Raw genomic sequence first — 24,943 nt, forward strand, 5'->3', positions numbered from 1 at the left:
AAGTCATTCAAGGAACATCCACCTAACGCTCCGAGTGGGAACGTTTATCAGGAATGCAAATATGTATTCATTTACTTTCTAGGATAAGCTTTTTAATTTAAAAGCCTAAAAGTTCTCAGACAATTCGCTTCTTGAAATAGAGAGACCTTCCCTCGCGGCTGACATTCCGGCGCCTGACTGCACCGCACTGTCCACGAGGGGGCAATAGCGGCCACAGAGTCGGACCGGGGTCGGGCGCGGCAGCTCTGCCATCGCTTGCTCACGCCTGGCGCGCGGCTCTCGGCCATAGATTAGCGCAGCTGGGGACGTGGGAGGCCGCGGGCCCCGCCCCCGGCCGGCGGCTGCGGCTCAGCTCCGCAGTCAGCTCCGCCAGCGGAGCGGCGAGGAGGGCGCGACAGGCGGGCGGGGGCTCAGGAGCGCGCGCTGCCTTCGGGGCTCCTCTCCGCGCGCCAGGGCGCGGGCTCCCCCTTGGGCCCCTCGGGCGGGCTCGGGGCGCCCAGAGTTGGGGGCCTCCCGCCGCGGCGCCGGGACCATGGCGCTGCGTGCCCGGGCGCTGTACGACTTCAGGTCGGAGAACCCGGGCGAGATCTCGTTGAGGGAGCACGAGGTGCTGAGTCTGTGCAGCGAGCAGGACATCGAGGGCTGGCTTGAGGGGGTCAATAGCCGCGGCGACCGCGGCCTCTTCCCGGCCTCGTACGTGCAGGTGATCCGCGCCCCAGAGCCCGGCCCGCCCGGCGACGGCGGCCCGGGCGCCCCTGCCCGCTACGCCAATGTGCCTCCCGGCGGCTTCGACCCCCAGCCCGCCGTGCCTCCCGCCTCCTTCAAGCCGCCGCCCGACGCCTTCCAGCCGCTGCTGCAGCCGCAGCAGGCGCCGCCGCCGAGCACTTTCCAGCCGCTGGGCGCGGGCTTCCCGTACGGCGGGGGCGCCCTGCAGCCGTCGCCTCAGCAACTCTACGTCGGCAGCTACCAGGCCAGCCAGGGCAGCGACGATGACTGGGACGACGAGTGGGACGACAGCTCCACGGTGGCGGACGAACCTGGCGCGCTGGGCAGTAGCGCGTACCCGGACCTCGACGGCTCGTCGTCTGGCGGCGGGGGCGCGGCCAGCCGCTACCGCCTGTCTACGCGCTCCGACCTATCGCTGGGCTCCCGCGGTGGCTCGGCGCCGCCGCAGCACCACTCGTCGGGGGCCAAGAGCTCGGCCACCGTGAGCCGCAACCTCAACCGCTTCTCCACCTTCGTGAAGTCGGGCGGGGAGGCCTTCGTGCTCGGTGAGGCGTCAGGCTTCGTGAAGGACGGGGACAAGCTGTGCGTGGTGCTGGGGCCCTACGGCCCCGAGTGGCAGGAGAACCCCTACCCCTTCCAGTGCACCATCGACGACCCCACCAAGCAGACCAAGTTCAAGGGCATGAAGAGCTACATCTCCTACAAACTGGTGCCCACGCACACGCAGGTGCCGGTGCACCGGCGCTACAAGCACTTCGACTGGCTGTACGCGCGCCTGGCGGAGAAGTTCCCCGTCATCTCGGTGCCCCACCTGCCGGAGAAGCAGGCCACTGGCCGCTTCGAGGAGGACTTCATCTCCAAGCGCAGGAAGGGCCTGATCTGGTGGATGAACCACATGGCCAGCCACCCGGTGCTGGCGCAGTGCGACGTCTTCCAGCACTTCCTGACGTGCCCCAGCAGCACTGACGAGAAGGCCTGGAAGCAGGGCAAGAGGAAGGCGGAGAAGGACGAGATGGTGGGCGCCAACTTCTTCCTGACTCTGAGCACGCCCCCTGCCGCCGCCCTGGACTTACAGGAGGTGGAGAGCAAGATCGATGGCTTCAAGTGCTTCACCAAGAAGATGGACGACAGCGCGCTGCAGCTCAACCACACGGCCAACGAGTTTGCACGCAAGCAGGTGACGGGCTTCAAGAAGGAGTATCAGAAGGTGGGCCAGTCCTTCCGCGGCCTCAGCCAGGCCTTTGAGCTGGACCAGCAGGCCTTCTCGGCCCGCCTGAACCAGGCCATCGCCTTCACCGGAGATGCCTACGACGCCATTGGCGAGCTCTTCGCCGAGCAGCCCAGGCAGGACCTGGACCCCGTCATGGACCTGTTAGCGCTGTATCAGGGGCACCTGGCCAACTTCCCCGACATCATCCACGTTCAGAAAGGTAAAGCCTGGCCTTTGGAGCAGATAGTGTGGACTGTATTGTTCAGGGTGAAAGGGATGACATTGACAGAAACGCTGTCCCCTCTTTCAGACTAATAGCCTACACGTCTGGATGTGGACAGCTAGGCTGTTTCCCTCAGTGTACGGTGGATTGCAGGCAGGGAGCTTCCTCCTTAAAATATTTCCAGACTGGGAGTGGGTACTCTTCAGAGAAGGTTCTGAGAGTACTTTTTATGACAGTGCTATCATTTTGGAGTTTGAATATTGAGTAAATGAGTTTCTGTAATCTGTAATCTTGTGTCTAGGGTAGAATTAGAATAGAACCCAAATCATGTTAGGCATCCATTTAACACTGCAGTGTTACTTAGCGATGGGTTTTGGGAAGCATGGAGATAAAGGGGAAGAGTTGATATCTGCAAATACAGGTAAGTTTACTTTTCACACCCCACACCTCTCAGCCCCTGCTTGTGTAGAGGAATTAGGATTAATTCTCTGAGTTACTACCTGGGGCAGTTTAAGAACTTCCAGCACAGGCTTCTTGCTTGCAACCTTTGTAAAATTTTAAGAAGTTTAAAGAAAGTCTGTTTTAGCTCAGTTATTTTGAGTTTGGAGTCTGTCAAGACTGAAATTAAGAGTATTATTTAGGAAAATGATGTAGGGACTCTACCTAGAATATAGAGCATCTAATATTGTGTACAAGAGCAGTATTTCTGGTATCTCAGTGATTTAGCTGCCCAGCTGTCAGAGCTTGTTTTATTATAAGTAGTTTTTAGTGTCCCTAACTTTTGTTAAACCATTAAAAATTGCAGATTGTTATTTTAAAAAGTGATCCCTGTCCTACCGTCCCTCACTGATTTGCATTCTGATAGAATGCCTTGAATGAGAGAGAGTGGGAGGTGTTGGAGTTAGGGAGGTGGTCTTGACTGTGAATGTCTTCTATTCGTTGGGGGTGAGGGGAGAAGGAATTACCCAATCCAACTTCCTTGCAGGGTGGAAACCTCCTTGGGTCAGCAGGTCTGGTCCTCAGTAATGAAGTGCTTACTGCCTTTCCCGATCTGCCAGCCCAATTATGAACAACCCTGATCTTTGACATATTCTTCCCTGTACGTACTTGACTAAAATTTGCCTGTCTTGATTCTCTTTCTGTTCCCTGGAACCGCACAAAATAAGTCTATTCCTCATCAACACGTCAGCCCTTTCGACCTTGGGAGACAGCAGTCTCTCTTCCTTCCCCTCTGCTGCTCTCCTCCCCTTCCAAGTGTGTGAGTCCTTCTGATGTGTGACTCACATTTTGTCAAGACCGTCTAAGATTGAATCAGCTCTGTGAGCAACCATACCGCTGTCAGCCTGTAGTGGACCTGCTTCTGCATTCTCTGTGCCTTTTTTGGCATCAGTTGCTATAAATCCTTGACTTTTGCTGGTGCTGGTGGGACTGACTCTTTGAACCTTTAATGCAGGACCTTACATTTAAATTTCATTGTTACATCAATCTGGACCCATGTTGGCTGCCTTTTTACATTTTTATGTGATCTTAATGCAAATTGTTGGTAAATAGTTGAAAGGGTAGAGCCAAGTACAGAAACCTGCAGCCTTGACACAGGTGACTTAGCACTACTGGGTGGCATCAGTTCATTCACTGATTTTATTGTCATTCAGACCATATACTTGGTTTTGTCAAGTGCTCTACTGTTGAAATTATTAGAAAATGTATGTTTGTTCTGAGACCAGTTTTGAGTTTACAGCAGTAGTTTATGTAGTCTTATTAAACCATGTGGTTTATTTATTTTTTGCATCCTAAAACTAAAATTGTCTCCTATTGCTAGGGATTTGCGAAACTTCCTTCATTAAAACGAGTACCATTTTATAAACAGATTTAAGAGCACTGAACATAATCTTTGAGCACTTCGGAAAGAACACCAGTTGATATTCAATATAGTTTGTTTCTGCTGTAGCCTTGGTGTGTAATATACAGGGAGCCTGTGTCCCTAGATGTCATGTCTTTAGAATGTACTGCGTTTTAAAGCAATAGTGTGCAGTGCGTAAGGCCAAAAGCACTTGCTTACAGCCAGTGATTATCAAGGATGCTAGTGTTGGCGATTTTTAGGAATGCATATCAGATGAATATCATAAGTCAGGCTAAATAAAGTTTTTTGAACACGTTCTAGATGTTCAGAACTTGTGGTTTTAAAGAGCAGCTCACCTCCTCCCACCACCACCACCTTAATTACCCCGTTGCTATTGGAATGAATCCTTTTTGAGGCTGAGCACTTGGGATTTTGTTTACAGGTTGCTTTTTCCCCCAAGGTCTCAAAGCGTAATCACATAAAAGGCCTTATTATGACTTTTGAGAGGAGGACAACAACAAAAAAAGATAAATAAAAATCTTTCAGCAATTTAAACAATTTTTTGTTGTAAACATTTGGTCCAAAGTTTGCATTTCAACTTGGGGAGAAATTTTTAAATTCAAAATAATTATTTCAACTCTTAAGTTCTCATTGTTTATGGTAAGAGAAAAGTAGTTTCACTACTATATTGTAGATGTTCTAATCATGTATTAGGAGGTCCACATTCAGATGAGACAGAAAATGATTAGAAAGTGCTGTTTAATTACTAATGCAGATAAGAAGGGGAGTTAATTAAGCTTGTTCCCCACCTTGACTCCTGGGAGAAAGGACAGGAATATTAGGCTCCTCTGAGCTATTTTATCCAGGAGAGTGTTTTTCCATGTTCTAGATCTGTGTTGTTGCATGCTGGGTCTGTGAGCCACATGTGGCTGTTTAATTAAAATAAAATAAAATAAAGTCAGTTCCTCAGTCACACTGCTGTATGCCAAGTGCTTTATAGCTGGTGGGAGCGCTCCCATATTGGACAACAGTTGTAGAACATTTTTTTCACCGCTGAAGGTTCTGGACAGCGCTTGTTGGGCAGTTGGCTATGGTTTGACTTTCAATCCTGTCATAACTTTCTCCAGCAAATAATTATCTTTTCATGTATTTTTCAGATGGTTTTATTTTCATTTTGTCATCTCATGACATCCCCTACCTTTCCCTATACACTAAAGTATGAAAACTGGGGGGGAGTGGGGGGGGGGGGATGCAGGCCCTGCCAGACCCCTCTTTACAGAACTTGCCGAGCACTCAACTAGTGAGTGACATTTCTGTGCTGTGAGGACGTCCATCTGCTTTGCAGCCTGCCTTCAAGTCCCACTCAGAAAACACAACTGGTCTCAGGATGGACATCTGAGGCTGGTGAGGAACCAGCTCCAGAATGAGGGTGGAAAACTCAAGTACCCTTAAATGTGGTGGACTGGCGTTTTTCTGCCTATACTACTACTGAAATCATTGCTTAAGCTTAATAATGGTTTTAGTGTAAGTCCTTTCTGCAAAAATGAAGAGAGCCATATGGTTCCTTTAGCTAAAAGAGAATTGTAGAATTCTGGTTTTTTCATTAACTAACGGAGTCTTAGATAGTCTAACAGACCTATTTTGGTTAATAGAGTCGAGTGTAGGAAGAAGGCAGCTTGCTTTAGTCTGCAGTACGGTAGATAGAAACTTAGAATCTGTTTGAATTTTATTCATATTTTGCTTTGTCTTAACAGGAGTCCCATAAATTCTTTGCTCACTGATCCCTAACTAGGCAGTATGCACGTGTCTATCACAGCTTCGTAACCCTGTGGTCTCAATTTTCTTTTCTTGAAATGGTAGCCTTTTATCTTCTCTCTCTTTTTCATCCCTGCCTTCAGTCTGCCTTTATAATACTAATGTTGGTGAGTTTGGAGTAGTACATAGAGTATATTTCACTATCAGTTTCTTAGCTTATTCAGTTTTGTTTCCAAAGGTATAATTAATCTCTAATATATAATAAAGCTTAATCTGGATGGCAGCAAGTCATGATTTATGAGCTTTAGGCTTATTTCTTGGGGAATATTGCAAAAGGAAACAACTGTAAGCATTAGATGATGAGAAATGTTGATTTCATCTTTATTTATGAATATGGACTAGATAGGTGGAGGGAGTCACCTTAAGGGAGATTTCTTTATTCCAGAGAAGAAGTATAAAATCATGTACAAGTGATTTGTTGTTAAAATGTAGTCTGAGGGTGTAAAGCAGAGAGGCAGACCTAGACAAGTAAACAGGCTGGCAGTCCTGTTTTCTGTACTTTTAAATTAAATATTCAGGGGCTACTTCATTGCTCTCTGTAAACGTTCCAGATGGAGCCTCTTTTCAACAAAAAACAGCCCCGGGACCTCAGGAATGGTACACCAGCAGTGGGGCCGATCAGTCTTGCGGGGTAGAATTTCACCATTGTGCTTCCTTTCACCACGTGTAGGGTCGGTCTAATGTCCCTCCGACATTAATTAAAGATAGCCGGAGTCCCGGCAGGGCATGCAAGGTAAGGCTGGGCCACAGTGAGCCCTTCCCTGTCTGCTCCCCATTCTCCTGTGGCTAAAAATAGCCCCGAGAGGGTGGTGCCAGGAATACAGAGAAAAGGTCTAATAAGCGGGCTGTTTACAAACTCATCCTTATTTTGAAATCTCTGGGCTAGAAATTGAGGTCATTCATCTTTTTTGTTTTGGTCCCGTCTTAATTGAGCCTATTTCTCCTCTCTCCTACTTCTACCCCCAGCTATTTTTTTAAGAAGGCTTCATTTGTAGTCTTTACCTTTGGCCCAGTCTGTATTTTCTTAGTGAAAATAAGGTTATTTGGGGGACTTTTGAAATGTATCACTGAGTTCTGTGGTTAAAGTGTCGATGTGACTGGTCATGGTCAGGCTTGGTCATGAAGCTAGGTGGTGGTGATACTGCTAACATCACCTCGTCATTGGTCTCTCAGACTTCCCAGTCTGTTAGGCTGATCACCGCAGAACCAAAAGGAGCCCAGGGACCCGTCCTCCTACTCACGTTCTCGTGATGACTCTCGGATTCAATTGGCCTTTCCTCTTTATTCAGAAGTGTCATCCACATAGGTTCCTGCCTAATCATCTTAGGATTTCTAAACACGATGGTGGAGCCCGAACAACTGAGAAGCTCTGTGAGGAGAGAGGGGGCGTCAATTCCCTTACAAACATAGCACTTTCCTGAATCTACCTTTCTTTTCTTCAGGCTGAATAAGAAATCTGCTGTTTTGTCTGAAAGTATTTTAAAATCAAAGTTTAATGTCAAGTTAGATTTAACTTGCCATTTACTTATAAAGCTCTGTGATATCATGAACTAAATGGTTATCACAAATAAAATGGCACAGTATTGCTTAGCTCTGTTTGGAGAGACTGTACCCAGAACACCTGTACATGTGTCATCCCACGTGTATAGAGCACAGACTGGATCCTGTATCTACAGGAGGGACAGACAGGACTCTAATCCTCACTGGGTTCTTTGACTAGTGACAGAGAAGCCATGTGCCAGGTTGCCGCGAGCCCCCCAAGGCGATGCAGAAGAAATGGGGCCGGCCTGAGCCTGATGAGGGAGCCGAGTCAGCCCTACCAATGAAGCGGGGACGTGCCAAGCCAGGAGCCACATGTGCAGAGTGTCATCGCAGTGGCCAGTGCGGGATCTGGGGGACCGGTGGTGGGTGTGAGGGGAGCTTCGGACAAGCTGTTTTAACCTCTGTAAGCCTCAGTTTTCTTGCTGGCAAAGTGGGAACACTTCCTCATAAGGTCACTAAATGCTTAATTTTGAAAAGTAGAAAGGTACTTTTACCATGGGAGGCACTCACTCTCCTTTAAAAGACAATTCCAGTAATCTTATCTCTCCAGATAGCCTATTACCACCAGAATTGTAGTATAAAAACAAAAGTACAAAAACTGAAGGAGTCATTGGCATAGCAGTTGAATATTGTATTGTAATGCAGCTAGCTGTCCTGCATTGCACACCAGAAGAAATGGTAATAGTAATATCTGTGTTATTTGGAATCACCATTTTGCTGCTGTTCACATTAAAAAGTTTATGTAAATTATCCACTGTCAGCTACTCCATCCTCCAAATTACTTGTGTCCTTACATAAATCACTTTGACTTTTCTGAGCTTCAGTTCCCTCATCTGTAAATATGAGGTTCATGATTTCCTAGGTCTTTTTTTGTTGTTGCTGTTAGTTGATTGCTTTTTAACAGCATCATTTCTACATTGAAAATAAAATATTCCTAAGTGTATGATGAACATTTAGACATTGTTTCAGGGTCGTTTCAGTAGCATTCTATCTGCATATGTGACTTTGTAATTTGGGAGCATGAAATCCTTTATCAGTTGATGTGAAAGAACATTCGTGTACATTTAGTTCAGATCAGCAAACATGCTTACCCCACCAGGTGCTACAACTGTGACAAGGATTAATACCTGGCCTCCTGCCTGTTGGCACAGCTCCCAGGTGTACTGAAGCTAAGGTGTGGTGAATGGCAGCAGGAGTTCTCTCTGACCCAAATGAGGGGTGTGATTAATAGAGTCACCAAACAGAGAGACTGTGATGGGTTTTCCCTCCTACAAAGTGTATACTTCACTTTGAGTTCTGAATAGTATCTCCTTTCCAAAAGTAGAAACCATCTTGTATTGTTGATCTTGTATTTGTATCCTGATTAAACTTGAGTGTGAATGAGCTTTAATCCACGTCACTTCTACACCTTTTCTTAGAACTTTTTATCTCTCATTGTGATTTGACTTTTCTCTTCTGATAAAGAAATTTTGTGTATTTAGCAAGTAGGAAGATGGTGGTTAGGAAATTAAGTTAAAATCATTAAATTTATTCATCAGATCCTCAGAAAGATAAGCCTGATTTTATTCAATGAATATTTAAGTGTCCTTCATAGATCAGACACTATTACACATGCTAGGGTTGCATGAATGGCCAAAACAAACAACACCACCCTTGTGGAGCCTATATTCTAGCAGGGTGGAGACACAATGAAAAACAAGCACAGTAATAAATGATGATGTATGTCGGAGTGTGGTATTTGTTAGGAGAAAATAATACAAGTGGAGCAGGGCAGGTGGGCATGGGGACTCAGAATGAAGTATTAAAAAGGATGGTCAAAGTAGGCCTCACTGAGAAGGTGAAATTTAAGTGGAGGCCTGGAGGAGGTACAGGAGTTAGGAGAGCTTTTCAGGCAGAGGATACAGCTAGAGCAAAGACACTGGGGTGGGCATGTGCTGGGCAGCTGGGGAACAGTGAGGAGGCCAAGTGATTGGATCTAAGAGGATCCTAGTAACAGATGAGGTCACGGAAGTTCTGATTTGTAGGTCATTGTTAAGACTTGGAGTAAAACCTCGAGTGAGCTGGGAACCATAGCAGGGCTTTGGGCTAAGGAATGATGTACAGCTGGACATTTCAACAGACTTAACGCCTGTTTCTGTTGTTAATAGAATGGGGAGGGAGTAAGGTGTCAAAGATAGGAGCAGAGAGCCAGTAGGAAACTGTTCCAATAATCCAGCTGAGAGATAATGGAGGCCTGAACCAGGGTAGGGACCACAGAGCTGGTGAGGAGGGATCCTGCTCTGTGTATATTTTAAAGGTAGAATCAACAGGTTTTCCTAAGGGATCAGATGTGGCATGTGAGAGGGGGAGTCATCAAGAGTGACTCTGGTTTTGGCCTGACCAGCAATAAGAATGGAGTTTCCATCAGCTGAGATGAGGAAGGCTGTGAGTGGAACAGAGGTGGGGATGGGCAGTCAGGACTTGAGGTTAATCCTTTTAGATTCACAGGCTTCTATTGGGTTGTCGGAAGAGTCATGATGCATTTTTGCAATGGAAAACATAGAAAAATGTGTCATGACTTTTCTGACAACCCAATACATTCTGTTCCACATCCCTTCACCCAAATACATTCACAGACAACGCAGCCTCAGATGTATTGTAGTTCCTTTCCTCAGAGCATCCCACTTGGAGCCCAGCCCTTTTTCAAGTTAATCATCACTGATAGAATGCTAACTGGTGTGCCAAAGACTGTATTCATTGCTCTGTTATTGGGTAGTGTGTGGTGGTCATGTTTTATGTCCCTCTATGTAGTGCTACTGTTTTGTGTATGCATAGTAACTGGTTAATGAATTCTTGTTCAATTAATGAAGTAGGCACTCAATAAGTACTTCTTGCTTGATTTTGAAATGGATGTCTTCTGTGATTTATTGAATGTTTTTGTTTTTCTATTTATATGATAATGGATAACAGTTTAAAAGCGTATGAGAAATAAAGATACGGTCTGGATATATTTTGTGGGTGAAGTCATTAATGAACATGTGAGTGATTTAAAAGTCTTAGGCTTATGCATCTGTGAAATGACGTTCTAAAATTCATTCATTCTTGATGTTTAAATATTTCATTATAATACTTTTCCTGGGGTCCCTTTTGCCTAATTCAAAGCATAAGATCCAGAGAGAGTGCATTCATTCACCTCGTTGAATGTCTTGGATACACAAATCACTGAGCTTAGGTGTTGAGCAGTGGGTACCTGCCCTCATGGAAGGTGCAGTTCCATAAGGGAGGGAAGATGTGTATGCAGGCCATTGAAATAAGAGGAAGATATGAATTAGTGCCTGTAGTCAAGTTCACGTGAGTCCAGAGAATAAAGAGTCAGTGTCAATTGTGTTAGAGGCTTGGGTAGGTGGCGTTTGTTTTTCCCCTTTGAAAGATGGTCATCTTTTGACTTTTGGAGGAATATAGATGGAAAGTGCATTCTTGATCTTAGAAGTGCTTTAGAATAGGTTTGATAAGCATATAATTGCAGATTCACTGCATGCCCAGTGCTCAGCCTTTGGAGTGGTTAACTGTAAGTTTCGCCCACCCTGGCTCTATTGAATCAAAATGTCAGGAACATGCAGTCTGGACATTGGTGTTCTCAAAATCACATGATTTTGACGTGCTTCTGGGTTTACAACTGTTGCTGGAAATGGAGGGAGCGCTGTGGAAGATCAAACAGTGTACTGACGTGGTCAGGCCTGCGCTTCAGATGGACAGGCCCTGGTGACAGCAGTAAAGGGTAGCTCAGGGTGTGGCGAGATGGGAAGCTCATACAGATTCAGGCAAGACGTGATGGAATCCTAAATTGAGGAGGTGTGCTTGGGGGTGGGGAGGAGGAGACAGAAGGAATGTGTGCCTACAGGAGTGGAGTAAGTAACAGGGAGGAATATAAAGTGACCTGCAGACCAGGGGTTGTAGAACCACCAACGGAGATGCTTGGAGATGGAGCATGGTCTGCAAATTACAGCCTGTGGTCCAAACCCACCCAGGTGCCTGTTTCTTCACAGCACTTGAGCTGAGAATGGTTTTTAAATTTTTAAATGATTCCATTTTTAATGGTTATGTAAGTAAGCCTGGATTTGCCTTGACCTGCAAAGTATCAAGTATTTACTCTCTGACCCTTAAAAAAAAAAAGTTTGCTGACCCTTAACCTAGCCAAGCAGGTTAGGGAATTTGAATATGAGTACCAATTGCAGGTTTCTGAGTATTTACTACGTGAGCAGCAGTATTCTGGGCAGTTACATACGGGTAGGCGTACATTGTGTGGCATTCCATTCAAGAGGGGGTGTGACAGCAGAGAGGTTGTAAGCATGGAGTCTACAACCAGTTGGGGTTGAGCTCCCCAGCTTCACTGTGTAACCTTAGGCCATGGGCTTACCTTCTCTCAGCCTCAATTTCCTCATGTATAACACGGAATAGTCATTTTGTAGAAAGTAATTTTAAGCATTAATGATTAGCTATTATGTTAGTTTCCTAGGGCTACTGTAACAAATTACCACAAACTGGGTGGTTTGAAAAAACATTTATTCTCTCAGTTCTGGAGGCTAGAAGTCAGAAATGAAGGTGTTGGAAGGGCCATGCACCCTCCAAAGGCTCTGGGGAGGTGAGGCGGGGAAAGGGGGACCTTTCGTGCCTCTTCTAGCTTCTGGTGGCTGCCAGCAGTCCTTGCTGTTCCGTGGCCTGTTGACTCCAATCTCTGCCTCCACCTTCCCGTGGCATTCTTTCCACGTGTCTGTCTCTTGTGTGTCTTCTCTTTTAAGGATACTAGTTATTGGATTTAGAGCCCACCCTAATCCAGTCTGACGTCACCTAAACTAATGACATGTACAAAGACCATATTTCCAATAGTCATGCGCTGCTTAACAATGATGATATGTTCAGAGAAATGCGTGGTTAGGAACTTTTGTCCTTGCGTGAACATCAGAGAGGGCACTTAGCCCAAACCTCGATGGTGCAGCCTATTGCTCCGATGCTGCAAACCTGCACAGTGTGTTACTGAGTGAAACAACGTGAGATTAAATCAAACACAAGCGAAAATGATGCGATCAAGAGATGAGATAAACGTGAGATGTATGAAGCTGCTGCCAGAGCAACACTGCATACTTTTTTACAGCAAACTTTTTTTATAAGTAGAAAGTACACTCTAAAATAACAATAAAAAGTATAGTATAAATACATAAATCAGTACTGGTTATTTATTATCATTGTCAAGTATTGTGTACTGTACACAATCATATGTGCTATACTTTTGTACGACTAGTGGCTCAGTAGGTCTGTTTACACCAGCATCACCACAAACCCATGAGGAATGTGTTGCGCTATGATATTACGGTGGATAGGACGTCACTAAGCGACTGGAATGTTTCAGCTCCGTTATAATCTGAAGGGACCATTGTTGTATATGTGGGCTGTCGTTGACCGAAACACATTTATACAGTGTATGACAGTAAGGTCACAGTCCCAGGTTCCAGGTGGACTTTGGGGGATTCTATGCAACCCAGTACAGCTATTAACTCCCCTAAGAGATATTATCCCCATTTGGTACCTGTGCAAACCTGAGGCCTGGGGAAGTTAAGTGATTTCCAGAATCACACAGCTAATAAGAAGAGCTAGGATTTGAGTTCTTTGTTTTTTTGCCTAGAACTGAGACCTGTGCTCTTTCTGCTACAATAAGTATTAATAGTTTGCCTGGTACAAAATTGAGTTTTACTCTGTAGGCAGTCAACAACCACTAAAGGTTTGAAAGTAACCGAAGAAATGACACCTGCATCATGATTAAAAGAGCTAACGTATTTTGAGGGCTTACTGTATGCCAGGCGCGATGCTTCCCGTTTTATAGTCAGTATATCCATTTAAACCTCATAGGAGATTCTGAGGTAAATACGCTCTTTATCCCTAATTTGAGGACAGGAGGGGAACCACAGAAATTTAAGTGAGGGCCCCTAGAGGCCTCCCGGTGAGCAGCCTGGCCCCTGGGCAGGGCTCCAGGAAGCCCCTCCTGTTGGTTGAGCACACACCTGAGGGACTGTCAGAGTAGACCCGGCGAGAGGGTGGCTTTGGAAGGGAGCAGGTGAAATTGACTTCAGGAGGTGGCTCTGCTGAGGAGTCTAGAGTTACCTTTGAGGTTTTAAGTTTGGGTGACAGAAAGTAGTGATGCCAGGAATAGAAGTAGGCAGGTAAAGAAGATGAGCAGGATTGGGGGGAAAGATAAGGAAATGGGGCTGAAGGGAGCCTTAGAAATCCTATTTTCTGGGCCTTTTATTATATTTATTAGTTGTATTGACATTTGTGATTTTCACAAAAGCCACCTATTGTCAGCAGTAAGATATCAAATATTAATAGATGTCAGCATGGGTTATCTGTAAGTTTTCATGTTTTATGACTTGTATTCCATGTCTATTTTAAAATGCTGTATTTATAGGTGCTTTGTTTTGAATTTAGTTGGTTATTTATGATCTCATTCAAGGAAGTCCAGATGTAGCCAGAGGAAAGATTCATAGCCACTGGAAACCTGGGCCCTGCCATCTTGAAGAAGCAGGAAAGCCCCGGAGTCAAAGGTGTTCTTAAGCTTAAAACAGCTGATTTAGGAATTGTCGCCAAAGCTTAGTGATGATAATGAGATGCGAGATGCCAGTCATAATGGCGACAGTGGGCAGTGCTAAGGAAAATGGTTAAGGCTGTGCTGCCCACCAGTTAGGACCACCATAGCTTAGGTAGCAGCTTGGAACGCCAGGGCTTACAATTAATTCTAAAGTTAAAAACTAGACATTTAGGAAAAATACTTGAAAGCAAGAAATGCGTTCTTTGGCCATATTCTTCTAGCCAGTTTTAACTGCAGCTCTGTCAGGAGCACTCATCCCAGTCAGGGATTCTGGCTTTCGGGGTGTCATTCATGTCTCCTGGCTTCGCTCCTGCTGGGCTGGTGATGAGCTGGCGGCTCTTTATTGTCTTCCTGCCCCATTGAGAGGAGCTGGTCTGCTTAGCAGTTCCTGTTAGATTTATTTTAGCTTGGATCTCCCTTCACAAAAAAAGAAGCTGCAGTTTTACCTTTGATTAAAGATACTTTCCAAAGTTCACTCTTTTCTTTGGTACAAATGTATTTGTTATTCGTCAGAAAATCATCTGAACCCCAAATGCTGGCAGCTTGCTTACATATCTAATGCTGCATTGTTTGTACAGACCAGCACCTGTGCACAAATATCAGGTGTCAAAAGAATTATGAAATTAGGAGTTAGGAACTGCAGACCTCAGGTATCATTGGATTTAAACCATTATATTGATTTTATGTTATAAAACCAGTTTCTTAAAGTTTTATTGTATGTTCGTGATTATCAAGGATATTCTTTCAACCTCATTTTATTAAGATTCTGAGGGTATAATATCTTTAAGAAACCATATCTGCTTTTCTTTTCCCATTCTCAAACTTTAAAGTCTTTATATTTGCTTGGCCATAGGCAAATCAACATTTTCACCACTGTATCCAGACTCATATGAAATAAAAAAATGTGTTTACAGAATGTTCTTGAATTTATCATCCTAGTAACTGTATCACATATTTAATATTCAATATAAGCTGAAACACAAGAACCTTTATATATATGTATATATGTATGTATACATATAAAACTTCCTAGCAATGAATTGCCTATTTTACCAAATAAGCCACCAGAAATGTAACAACCATGTGACTTCCCTCTTCATTTGTGGAACAAAGTGAACTGTTTGAATAGTGAATAAAATTAATAAAATGTTTTAAGATGTGATACTCTCCAGTGAATGCTTTCATTCATAGTAAATGTCATTCTGCCCGTACATATTTGGGGATTATGAATGAAGCTCTAAGGGCTGCTTAGTTAGGATATAATAAGGTTTGTACCTACAACAAACTACATACTTCTTATTGTATCTTCAGGACCAAACCAAGTTTAGAGGTCTGAATTCTTTTAATGATTAGTTTTTTCGTCATCGAGCAACCAGGTTTTTTTTGGGTTTTTTTCAATTTATTTTCCTCTTCCCAACCCTCTAACCTCCTTCTCAAAAGTTCTTTGTTATTTACGTATGAATTGACAGTGAATTTTAAATTTTATCTTTGAATTTTGATAGTTCTTGGCTTTAGGGACCTTTAGAGTTCCTTCAAAAGCTTGCTCTCACTGACTAGTTGTTCAGTCTTACTGTTTGCACCCTCCAAGGCTTATTCACGTGGCCCATGCCTGGAGCCCCCTTAGTATGACGTGATATAGGAATGTAATTTTTGAGGGTCTGGAGGCGATTCATGGGTTAGTGTCTCTGAGTTGAGGTTTCTGAGGGGGCCTGGTGCTCTGCTGGTGCTGTGCACTGTGTGCTGGTGCTCCTCGAGGCTTTGTGATCTCCGTGGGTGAGGCAGTTCCAGTCTGACCGGGTAGGTACCTGGGAACTGCCTGAGTTACGAAGCTGGGCAGACCCAGGTTCACATGCAGTCGGGTTTTAGCAAACTTATTTGTGTTTCCTGTGCTTTACTTTCCACCTCTGAAAATGGGAGCAATAATTGCTTTTCTTTTGGGGTTAAAGAGGGAAATGAGACACACAAGTGCAGAGCACAAGCCTGCACCGAGCAGGTGCTCACATGTGCCGCCTCTGCCGGATGGATAGCTGTTCTGCCTCTTTCTGCTAGGTAAACGTTGGCCTTTGTGTTTTGAGATGTTTAAAAAAATAAAAAAAGTCAAAAACTAAATATTGGAGCAGAGAGGGGAAAAAGTAATAACAAGTGTGTGGGTGGAGACCAAAAAGGAGGAAGGAAAGGGGAGGGGAAGAAGTTAATGGGGAGTTAGCAGGGACTTGGGGGGGGGGTGTGGGTACCAGTGATGAGAGGATAAGAACAAAATAGGCCACTTGACCAAATTAGCATTTTCTTTTTGACATTTTACATGTACAAGTGAAGGAAAAAACACAGGCCTAGTCCAGTCTTGGGCATCTTCTGCTCATCTGTCCCTGTTGCCCTTCAGCCTGTCTCCGGTCTGTCTCTCAGTCTCACCTTGGCTTTAGTTTTCTGGGGCAAGGCCCTAGGAAGACAAAATCTAATTCATGTTTTTGGCATGTTCATGATTTCAAAATGAAGTAAAGTGCTTGTTGTTGTTTTTTTTAAAGGGAGAAAATGTGGCCTTTGGATCCCTGTTGCTTAGTGACTGGGACTTTTGTATAATTGGTCTTAGGAGGGACAAAACATACTGAGAATAAGAAATTTGGTTAAGGAAAGGAAGGCAAAGTTCAGGTGCAAAAAACGACCTGGTTGGGCTGGGAGTGTTTGAAGCAGCCAGCAAGACCCTGGGGGCCCCGAAGAGGTGGAAGAGAGGGACAGAAAGAGGGAGACACTGAAAGGAGGCCAGACAACTGCTTCAACTGTTTAAAACGCCAGAGGCAGTACAGTGTTGGAGAGGTGTTTTTAACCCCCCTGTCTCATTCTGCTGGGTCCAAAGTTCCCAGGAAAGTGATTTCTCTCTGGACATCACAGGAAATGATACAGTTCAGTGCAGTGTAGCGTGACTCTGTTTGCTAATGTGCTTAAGCTCGGCTTGCAGGGGGTTCCTATTATGTGTTCATTGACTAGATGACACCAAAGCTTTATGACTCTCATTTGAGAAAAACCAAAAATGACACTGAAATGCTTCTTAAACAGTTTTTACTGATGAAAATAGTTTAGTGGCATGCTCTGTAAATAATGTGATGCTTTTGAAAATGGTGTTGACTTCTTGGATCATAATTAATATATAATGAGCTTGAGCCCTTTAAGGTATAATAGTAATGAACCTTATCAAATAATTAAATTCCTTAGTTTTAATTATTTTGTCTTCATTACAAACGTGTGTAATATAATTCCTCCAAAATTGAGTACATGTGGATTATGAACCAGGTCATAGTTATCTCATGCCTTGCTCTTTGCAGCCCCAGCACGCTCCAAAGCCATGCAAGATGGCTCACGTTGGTAAGATACACAGAAAATAGTAGGAGACGGATGGGAGAGAATTGAGAACGTGAGTTCTGTGGACCTGGGTTCGATGATGGGGAAGGGTGGCCAAGTGCCTTTCTTTGAGCCTGGGCAATTGCAGTAAGTATAGAAAGGAACCCTATTAGGAATTCTGTATGTACAGCGTCAGCTAAGAATGCCAAGAGTCCAGGATATTTTGTTTAACAGTCCTAAAACAAAGTCAAAATACTGGTTTAGTTTTCCTCTTATTGTTCCATATGTGGAAAGGGAAGGACCCTTTTCAACAGAGTGTAGCAGAGGCCTCGCGTGGAATGTTAAATGGAGAGCAGTGGGGCTGTCAGGCAGGCAGGAGTGGCGGGCTCTGTGCCATGAGTTAGCTGTGCGACCTTGGGCAATCACCTAGCCTCTTGTTTGTAAGATTGAGAAAATTGTACCCAACACTCTTCTAAGGCCCTGTCAGCTCTTAAAAAATAAAATAAAATCTGGAAACCAATTCCTTCGAGTCAGGCCTCCTGACTTCTCCAGCAGGTATCTATCTGTCTTGTCAGCACTGGATGATGAGAAGGAAGTCCTCAGGGTTCCTGCTCCTCCTTTTGGAATAAAATCTTAGGGTTTCTAAGTGAACTTTCTGTCCTTTGGAGAAATTCTAATAATTCTCCCAACTAATTTAATAATTAAATTGAGTCCTCGACTGAAATTCATTGTCAACCTTTAAGCCTTTTTAGGAGGAAGGGACTCTTCTGTTCCCTTGTGTTTCCTTCCAAGAGATTCCCCTGAGGAAGGAACGACTGAAATCCGTTACACTCAGCCTAGTGTCCTGGAGGGCAGCTGAGTTCCTTTTGCCTGTTTGGGAGCACAGTAATGGGTTGTGGTTGAAGTATATTGCCTCACTTTCAGAAATACCTTTCCCTGTACTTTAAATACATTTTAAGAATTTATTTTCAGCTGAGGAACCTGGAGAGGCTGCACTATTTTGTGTGTTATCTTCTTGTAATTTTCTTCTGAACTAGCAATGTTACTCCTCTTTGTTGTGTTTATGAAGAAGAATATGCTCACACTGCTCTGTATTGTCTGTCACCGCTTGTTATTTAATCTCAGAATTTAATACCTGCCTACATTTTATTTTCATAATAAAATCTTACTACGCCCATATAGTATTCCAGGTGCAACTACCTAATGTCTGTCTGTTAGCCCAAGAAACAGTTTCATAGTATGTACTTATATCCCTGTTCTAAAATGTTTTTCCCTCTGATCACTACTGTTTTTCATTTAAAACTGTTGCCCTACCCATGAGTATTATGGAGTCTTTTGTTTAACCCAACAGTGACCACTTTCTATCTTAGACTTTATTGTGTAATTTCTCTCCCTTATTCTTTCATTTCCCTTTTCTGTTTTGAAAGCAATGTGGCACTGTTTATGAGGGGAGGGAGCTGGCAGGGGACAGATTCTTCCTAAATTAGCCACTTAAAAGTAAAGGTTTTGAAAACTGTTGCCTGTTTTTGTAATGATTCCATGATAAAAATGTGTTCCCTTTGTTTTTCAGATTCTGGGCAATGTTTTTAGCTTTTATTTACACTCCTCTTGGGTTTGGTAAAAAATGCAGTACTGCTATGAAAATGCTTAAAGGTGCTGGGATGCGTTGTTACAGCTCTGCAGCTGGTTACCTTGTGTCTCTGCAATCCTGCTTGAACAGCTACAGATTACTTAACATTTTTTTTTTTTAGTATTTTATTTTTATTATTTTTAGTTTTAGTTTCAAGTGTACAAAACAATGTAATAGTTAAATTACTTACATTTTTAAAGGTGTCTTAGAAGTTGCAAGTCTGTAGTGATCTGTATTTGCCCCAATAGTTTTCTTTCTCCCATCTCTCCTTAAAGGCTAGACCTGATTGAAAATTTGGCTATCTCTGTCTTCATTGTGATATTTTTGAAGTGTAGAAATGTGTACAGATAATTCCCACTTTGAGAGTTGTCAAATCAACTGTATATGTGTTTAATTGTTTCAGGCATGTAAGTCTTATCACCTCAAAAAATAATTTTGAACCCCTATAAGAGGAACCATGTCTCTTTTTTAAAAACATATCTTATATGAGGTCTGACACTTAAGTTTGTGAACTCATTCTAGAAAAAGTGCTACATACCTCATTGCTGAATATCACTATGGTCACCTTCAAAATACTCCTCCTTGGGAAGCTATGCAGCAACGCCAGTGCCTAGTCCACCCTTCAAAGCAATTTTGGAACTCTTTTTCTGGAAGGGCTGTCAGAGCTGTTGTCATATTATCCTGAATGTCATCCAGATGTCTTCCTTTTGATATTTCCTTTATCTTTGGGTAAAGAAAGAAGTCATTGGGGGCCAGATCAGGTGAGTAGGGAGAGTGTTCCAATACAGTTATTTGTTTACTGGCTAAAAACTCCCTCACAGACAGTGCTGTGTGAGCTGGTGCATTGTTGTGATGCAAGAGCCATGAATTGTTGGTGAAAAGTTCAGGTTGTTTTTGTCTTAACTTTTTCACGCAGCCTCTTCAGCACTTCCAAATAATAACCTTGGTTAACTCTTTGTCTAGTTGGTACAAATTCATAATGAATAATCCCTCTGATATCCAAAGAGGTTAGCAGCATCATTTTGACTCTTGATTTGCACTGACAGAACTTTTTGGTCGTGGAGAATGAGCTGCCCTCCATTGTGCATTTTGACGCTTTGTTTCAGGGTCCTATTGGGACACCCATGTTTCATGACCAGTGATAACATAGCCCAAAACATCATCTTGTCTCTTCACAAGGTCTTGGCAAACTTCGATTCTCCTTTGCTTTCGTTCATCAGTGAGCTCCTTCGGCACCAATTTTGCACACACCTTTCTCATGCCAAGTTTTTCAGTTAAGATTTTCCTGTTTCTCTGTCAGTGTTTACTTGGTCTGCTATGCCTCTCACAGTCAGCCAACGATACAATGAATTTTTGCAATGTTTTCATCAGCTCTGCTCGTTACTGGCCGCCCTGACCTCTCTTCATCAGCTACACATTCTCTCCCCTTAGAAAAACGTTTAATCCATTTGTACACTGCCATTTTCTTCATGGCATCATCCCCATAAACTTGGACTAACATGCCCCTGATTTCACTTCCACTCTTGCCAAGTTTAACAAGAAATTTAATGTTTGTTCATTGCTCTAATTCAAGCTCAGACGTTCTCTTGACGGCACACAAAAACACGTAACAACAATAATGAATGCCACTCAGCAAGACACCATCACATGTCGACATGAACACAGCAGTGAGACACTGATATACCAGGTCATGAAACCTTACCGAGCTGTTTGTACAGTGCTGCCAATGTAAGCGCACAGTGGCAAGTTCGCAAACTTAATTGTCACCTCTTATCTCCTCCTATCTCCTTGCTACTGCACTCCTAATATATTATGCTGCCATGGATTTGAATTGCATTAAGTGGGTTAGACCAAAATTCCAAGTGGAATTGGCGTTTGGCTGCCCACTCTCCTCAATGGTTTGTTCTTTCCTTCCTAGTTTACAAAATAATGTTTTGCCTGGATGTCCAACTGAACCAAAACAAAGCTCATGTATCCCTAAAGGGATTGTAAGTTACTATTTTTGATGGTAGCTCTTAATTTATATCATCTTCCAATGGGGAAAGGGACAGGCACGCCCCCTCCTTCCACGTAAGTTTGGACTTAGATTTTGAAAAATATTGAAATGTATGCTTCTTTTTCAGTGTTTTGTTTTGTGGCACCTAATTGAGTTACTATAAAGATAAGAAAATCAGACATCTTATAAATATTAAAGTATTTTACAGGCACAATTAGTGAATTGAATGAAGTTAGTTAGATTCCAGAGGGAAATTTTCAAAACCTATACAGTTCCTTTTACATATTCACAAGGCTTTCTGAATTGCATGTCAGAATAAAAGCCAGGGACCTTGTAAGAAAGGTGAGAAGGAAGAAAGGCGGACTTCCCGTGGCCAAGGGAAGCGGGAATAGCGGGTTCTCATCTGCCCAGGCTTTATTCCCCCAGCACCCTGCTCGCTTAGGCCCACCGTGTATTTTTTGCCCATTCATGTTCCAATATCCTTTCAAAATATTTGTGCTTTAAAGTCAGTTATGTGTTCAGATCCCATCTCCATTTCTTACTTGGTTACCTGGTGACTTTGAGGCTCAGAGAGGTTCAGTGACCTTATCAGTTTCCTTGTAAAATAGGAGTGATGTCTGTTGTAAATTGCAGTAGGGTTAGAGATAGTGTACAGAAAGTGCCTAGCATATATTATTACTATTTTTGGCAGCTACCATTCACTGTTTATATATGCCTGTTCCCTGTGCCCCCAACCTCCTTCCCTCTCCCCCCTAAACTTTTCCTCACCACACTGCCTGGCATGTAGCAGGTTCTCTGAGCATTATCCTTTGTGACACATTTCAGGTTATCTTGGAGAAAGCCATATGCATAATTACATACTTTGTGGTCCTATTTCACTTAGTGTTATGGTGGTGTGCCTGTCCTCAATAGTGTTCTTTTTGAGGTGACTTCCTCAAGAACTTATAGGGTGTGGGGACTTAAATGTTTGGACCCCGCTATTTAGCATTGTGCTCTATACATGTAAATGTCTATTGAACGAATTCAAATTCTTGCCCCAGAGCCCAACCTTTTTTGAAGAGAGCAACATTTGTATTATTTGTATTATCTACTAAATAAATTCATACTTCTTAAGACTTAATAAATTCACACTTCTTTAAGACTTAATTCATAAGTCTTAAATTCTTCTTGGTTCCTTTGGTATGTCCTCTTAAAAAGCTTAAAGATGTTAAATGCCAAAAGGTCCTTAGGCCTCAGAGAGGTTTAATACTTGCTGCTTTGTCCAAGAGTTTTGAAAACATATGCTGATGTGATAAGTTGGGGAAACTTCAGATTTATTCATTTTTCAGTTGGTCTTATAGGTGTACATCTGCAATTCTGTGTAATAGAAGGTAGCTTCTGAGAATATGGTGCACTCATTTGGAGTCTGACAAGCTGTAACTTGGTTGACACTCACACAGCTCTGGGCCAGATTTCAGACCTCCTCTGTGCTGGACCCTGTTCTCCATCTTGAAAAGCCAGGCTCTGATAGCTAGAACAGGGAATACTTGCAGAATGGCATTCCCAGCACAGGGCGCAGCCGCTCCGCAGATGCATCAGTCTGAGCAGGGAGAGTCCGCGTGGCTGTCCTCAGTGTCTGCACAGCGGGCCAGGGCACCTCCGATGGAATCAGGTAAAAAATAGTCAGATCACCTGAGACTTTCCTCTTTTAACTTCCTGTTCTCTCTATTTTTTTTTTAAACCATTTTAAACAAAGAATAGGAAATTTCATAATTTCCTGTTCTGAGTCATCTTTTTGAAAATTTTTTTCTTTAGTTCTGTCTCATTTGCTTCCCTGGCCTTTTCAACTTCAATCTTTGCATATAAATTGTGAAACTTGCACAAATATAACAAATTTGCTACAAGAAATTATTTTTTCCACTTTTTTTGAGGGGAGAGCTTTTTCTGTTTTTAACATAAACTACAAGCAGGCAGGTTTTGTTGCTTCACCAGTCTGGTCAGCTATAGTAGAAATGTTAAATGTGCCAAAGTTTCAGAGTGACAGGCCTCTTAGTCGAATCAGCCAAGGGTCTTCTTGAAGCCTTGTTAATGTGAGTAACGTATGATTTCTCTTCATGGAGCAGACCCCACTTCTCTGATGTGGGGTGTTCTCTCTGTTCCAGGGCTGTGCTACCTTTCACTTAAAGATCTTATTTAGAAAAAAAAAAAAGAAATATACACACACACACACATATATATATATATACATATATATATATATATGTATATATATATATATATGTATGTATGTATAACATTTGTTGTTGAATTTTAATTTCTCAGGTCTTTGAGCTGTGCCAAAAAAGATTTTTTTCAATTAATGCTACAGTTACTCTGTATTATTATATAGGAGATTTAAAGAAATTTAGAAGTAGGGCCTTTTTCCCTTGTGTATTTCACCACTGACTAAAACTGAACATTTCTGAAATAAGTTCCTCAGCTTCCCACTTCCTCCTAACCAGGCCCCCTTAGTGTCATGTTCTCAGACTACCAAGCCCGGTGTCCTAAATGTTTCTCTCTCTTTTGTCTCACTGAGGTTTTGTAGAATGAATACTAGATGGAGTTAGGAAATCTGAATTTTTCAGCTGGCTGTGTTCAAGTAATTTGAGCATTAGCCTCAAGAACCCATGGATATCCTTTGTTTCCTGCCCTTAAACATCCTCAGCCTTTTGTGTCTTCATATGATCGTGCTTCTTTCTGGGGGTCATATGACACCTGCCAGGGTGACCATCTGTTTCCCTCCCCCTTGCATACACCCTTTGGTGACATTGTAGACAAGATGCTCTTGGCACCTCAGGCTTCATTGCCGGGTCATCATTAGGGCAGACTCAAAACTCACTAATCGGGCCGGCCGAGTGGCGCGATGGTTAAGAACTGGCTTGGGACGCCAGAGGGCCCCGGTTCAGATCCCACATATGAGGGTCAGCGACACTGCCCTCTACAGCTAAGATGCTGAACAACAGCTCAACCTGGAGCTGGGCTGCTGTGAGTCGCCGGCAACGGCGTAGGCTGCAGCCCCTGTGGCAGTGGGTTGCCATGGGCTACCGTGTGTAGCCAGCAGCCAGCGTGAGCGGCCAGCAGCCGCAGTGAGCGGCCGTCCAGAAGCCGGCGACTGATCAGCCTCGCCCGGGAAGAGCGCAATGATGGTGCCAACTTGGGCCAGTGAAGCAACATCCTCCACAACTAGACTGAAGAACAAAAAACGACAGCAACTTGTCTGTTCCCCTTCCCCGAATTCCCCAGCACTGTTCCCATCCCCCCAATACCCCAATAAAAATCTTAAAAAAGCAAAAACTCACTAATCTTTATAGCCCCTAAATAAAAGATGGTAAATTCTTACTTACAGGGCCCTTATGCTCCAGGCATGGGTTTCCTGATGGAAAATGGAGTCAGAACCAGGCATAACCAGGCACGCATACATTATTTACCCTTCCTTGCCAATGATATACGGGATTGTAAGCCCCAGTGAAATCAGCCTCGGATTGTAGTTTGCCACGTTGCCCTCTTCATGGTGTGTCATGGTATCTAAAACGCAGCCTGAGTTGGTGCTGCCATGTTCAGAGTCTAGATCTTGAGTCTTATACAATAATTCTTTAGTGAGACTTTCTGAAGTGGGTTTGTATTCTCTGTGGGGTATTGTATTTATGGGTAACTCAATACATGTGTATGTAATGGTGTCACCTTTTCTCTTAAAAATGTGAGAACTGCAAGTTTTCTTGGTTTGTCTTTTTAGGGACAATTCCTTGCAGTTTATTATCTGTTATTTATAGTATCTCTTCTGGCAGACATAAAACATACTGTAGTTACTTGGTCAGTGGCAAATGCTTGTTTTAATAAGTGAAATTGCAGCAACAGAGGTGTTTTCAGAAGCTTTACCGGCCTCTGTTTTTTAAAAAAATAAGTAATTGCAGTCATCCCTTGAAATTCCAAAGGACTTTAAAATAGTTTAGGCAAGTATTTATAGTGCCCATGATTCTGTTTAGTATGTAAC

General features: G+C 43.4%; 1 protein-coding gene across 3 annotated transcripts in view; it reads left to right on the top strand.

Moving 5' to 3' along the window:
* Positions 1-292: 292 nt before the first annotated feature.
* The window catches only part of SNX18 (sorting nexin 18), a 75,258-nt gene continuing 50,607 nt past the window's right edge, over positions 293-24,943 (top strand). Inside the window, exons 1-2 of one of the 3 annotated variants that reach the window (XM_019641451.1) lie at positions 294-2,156; positions 7,535-11,152. In XM_019641451.1, the coding sequence (XP_019496996.1) occupies positions 533-2,156; positions 7,535-7,605 (1,695 nt within the window). In that variant the 5' untranslated portion in view covers positions 294-532 and the 3' untranslated portion in view covers positions 7,606-11,152. Of the gene's footprint in view, positions 2,157-7,534; positions 11,153-24,943 lie in introns of those variants that run through there. The other 2 variants (XM_019641450.1, XM_019641449.1) reach the window with 2 other exon arrangements.

Source organism: Hipposideros armiger, unplaced genomic scaffold (assembly GCF_001890085.2).
Source record: "Hipposideros armiger isolate ML-2016 unplaced genomic scaffold, ASM189008v1 scaffold_60, whole genome shotgun sequence".
Classification (NCBI taxonomy): domain Eukaryota; kingdom Metazoa; phylum Chordata; class Mammalia; order Chiroptera; family Hipposideridae; genus Hipposideros; species Hipposideros armiger.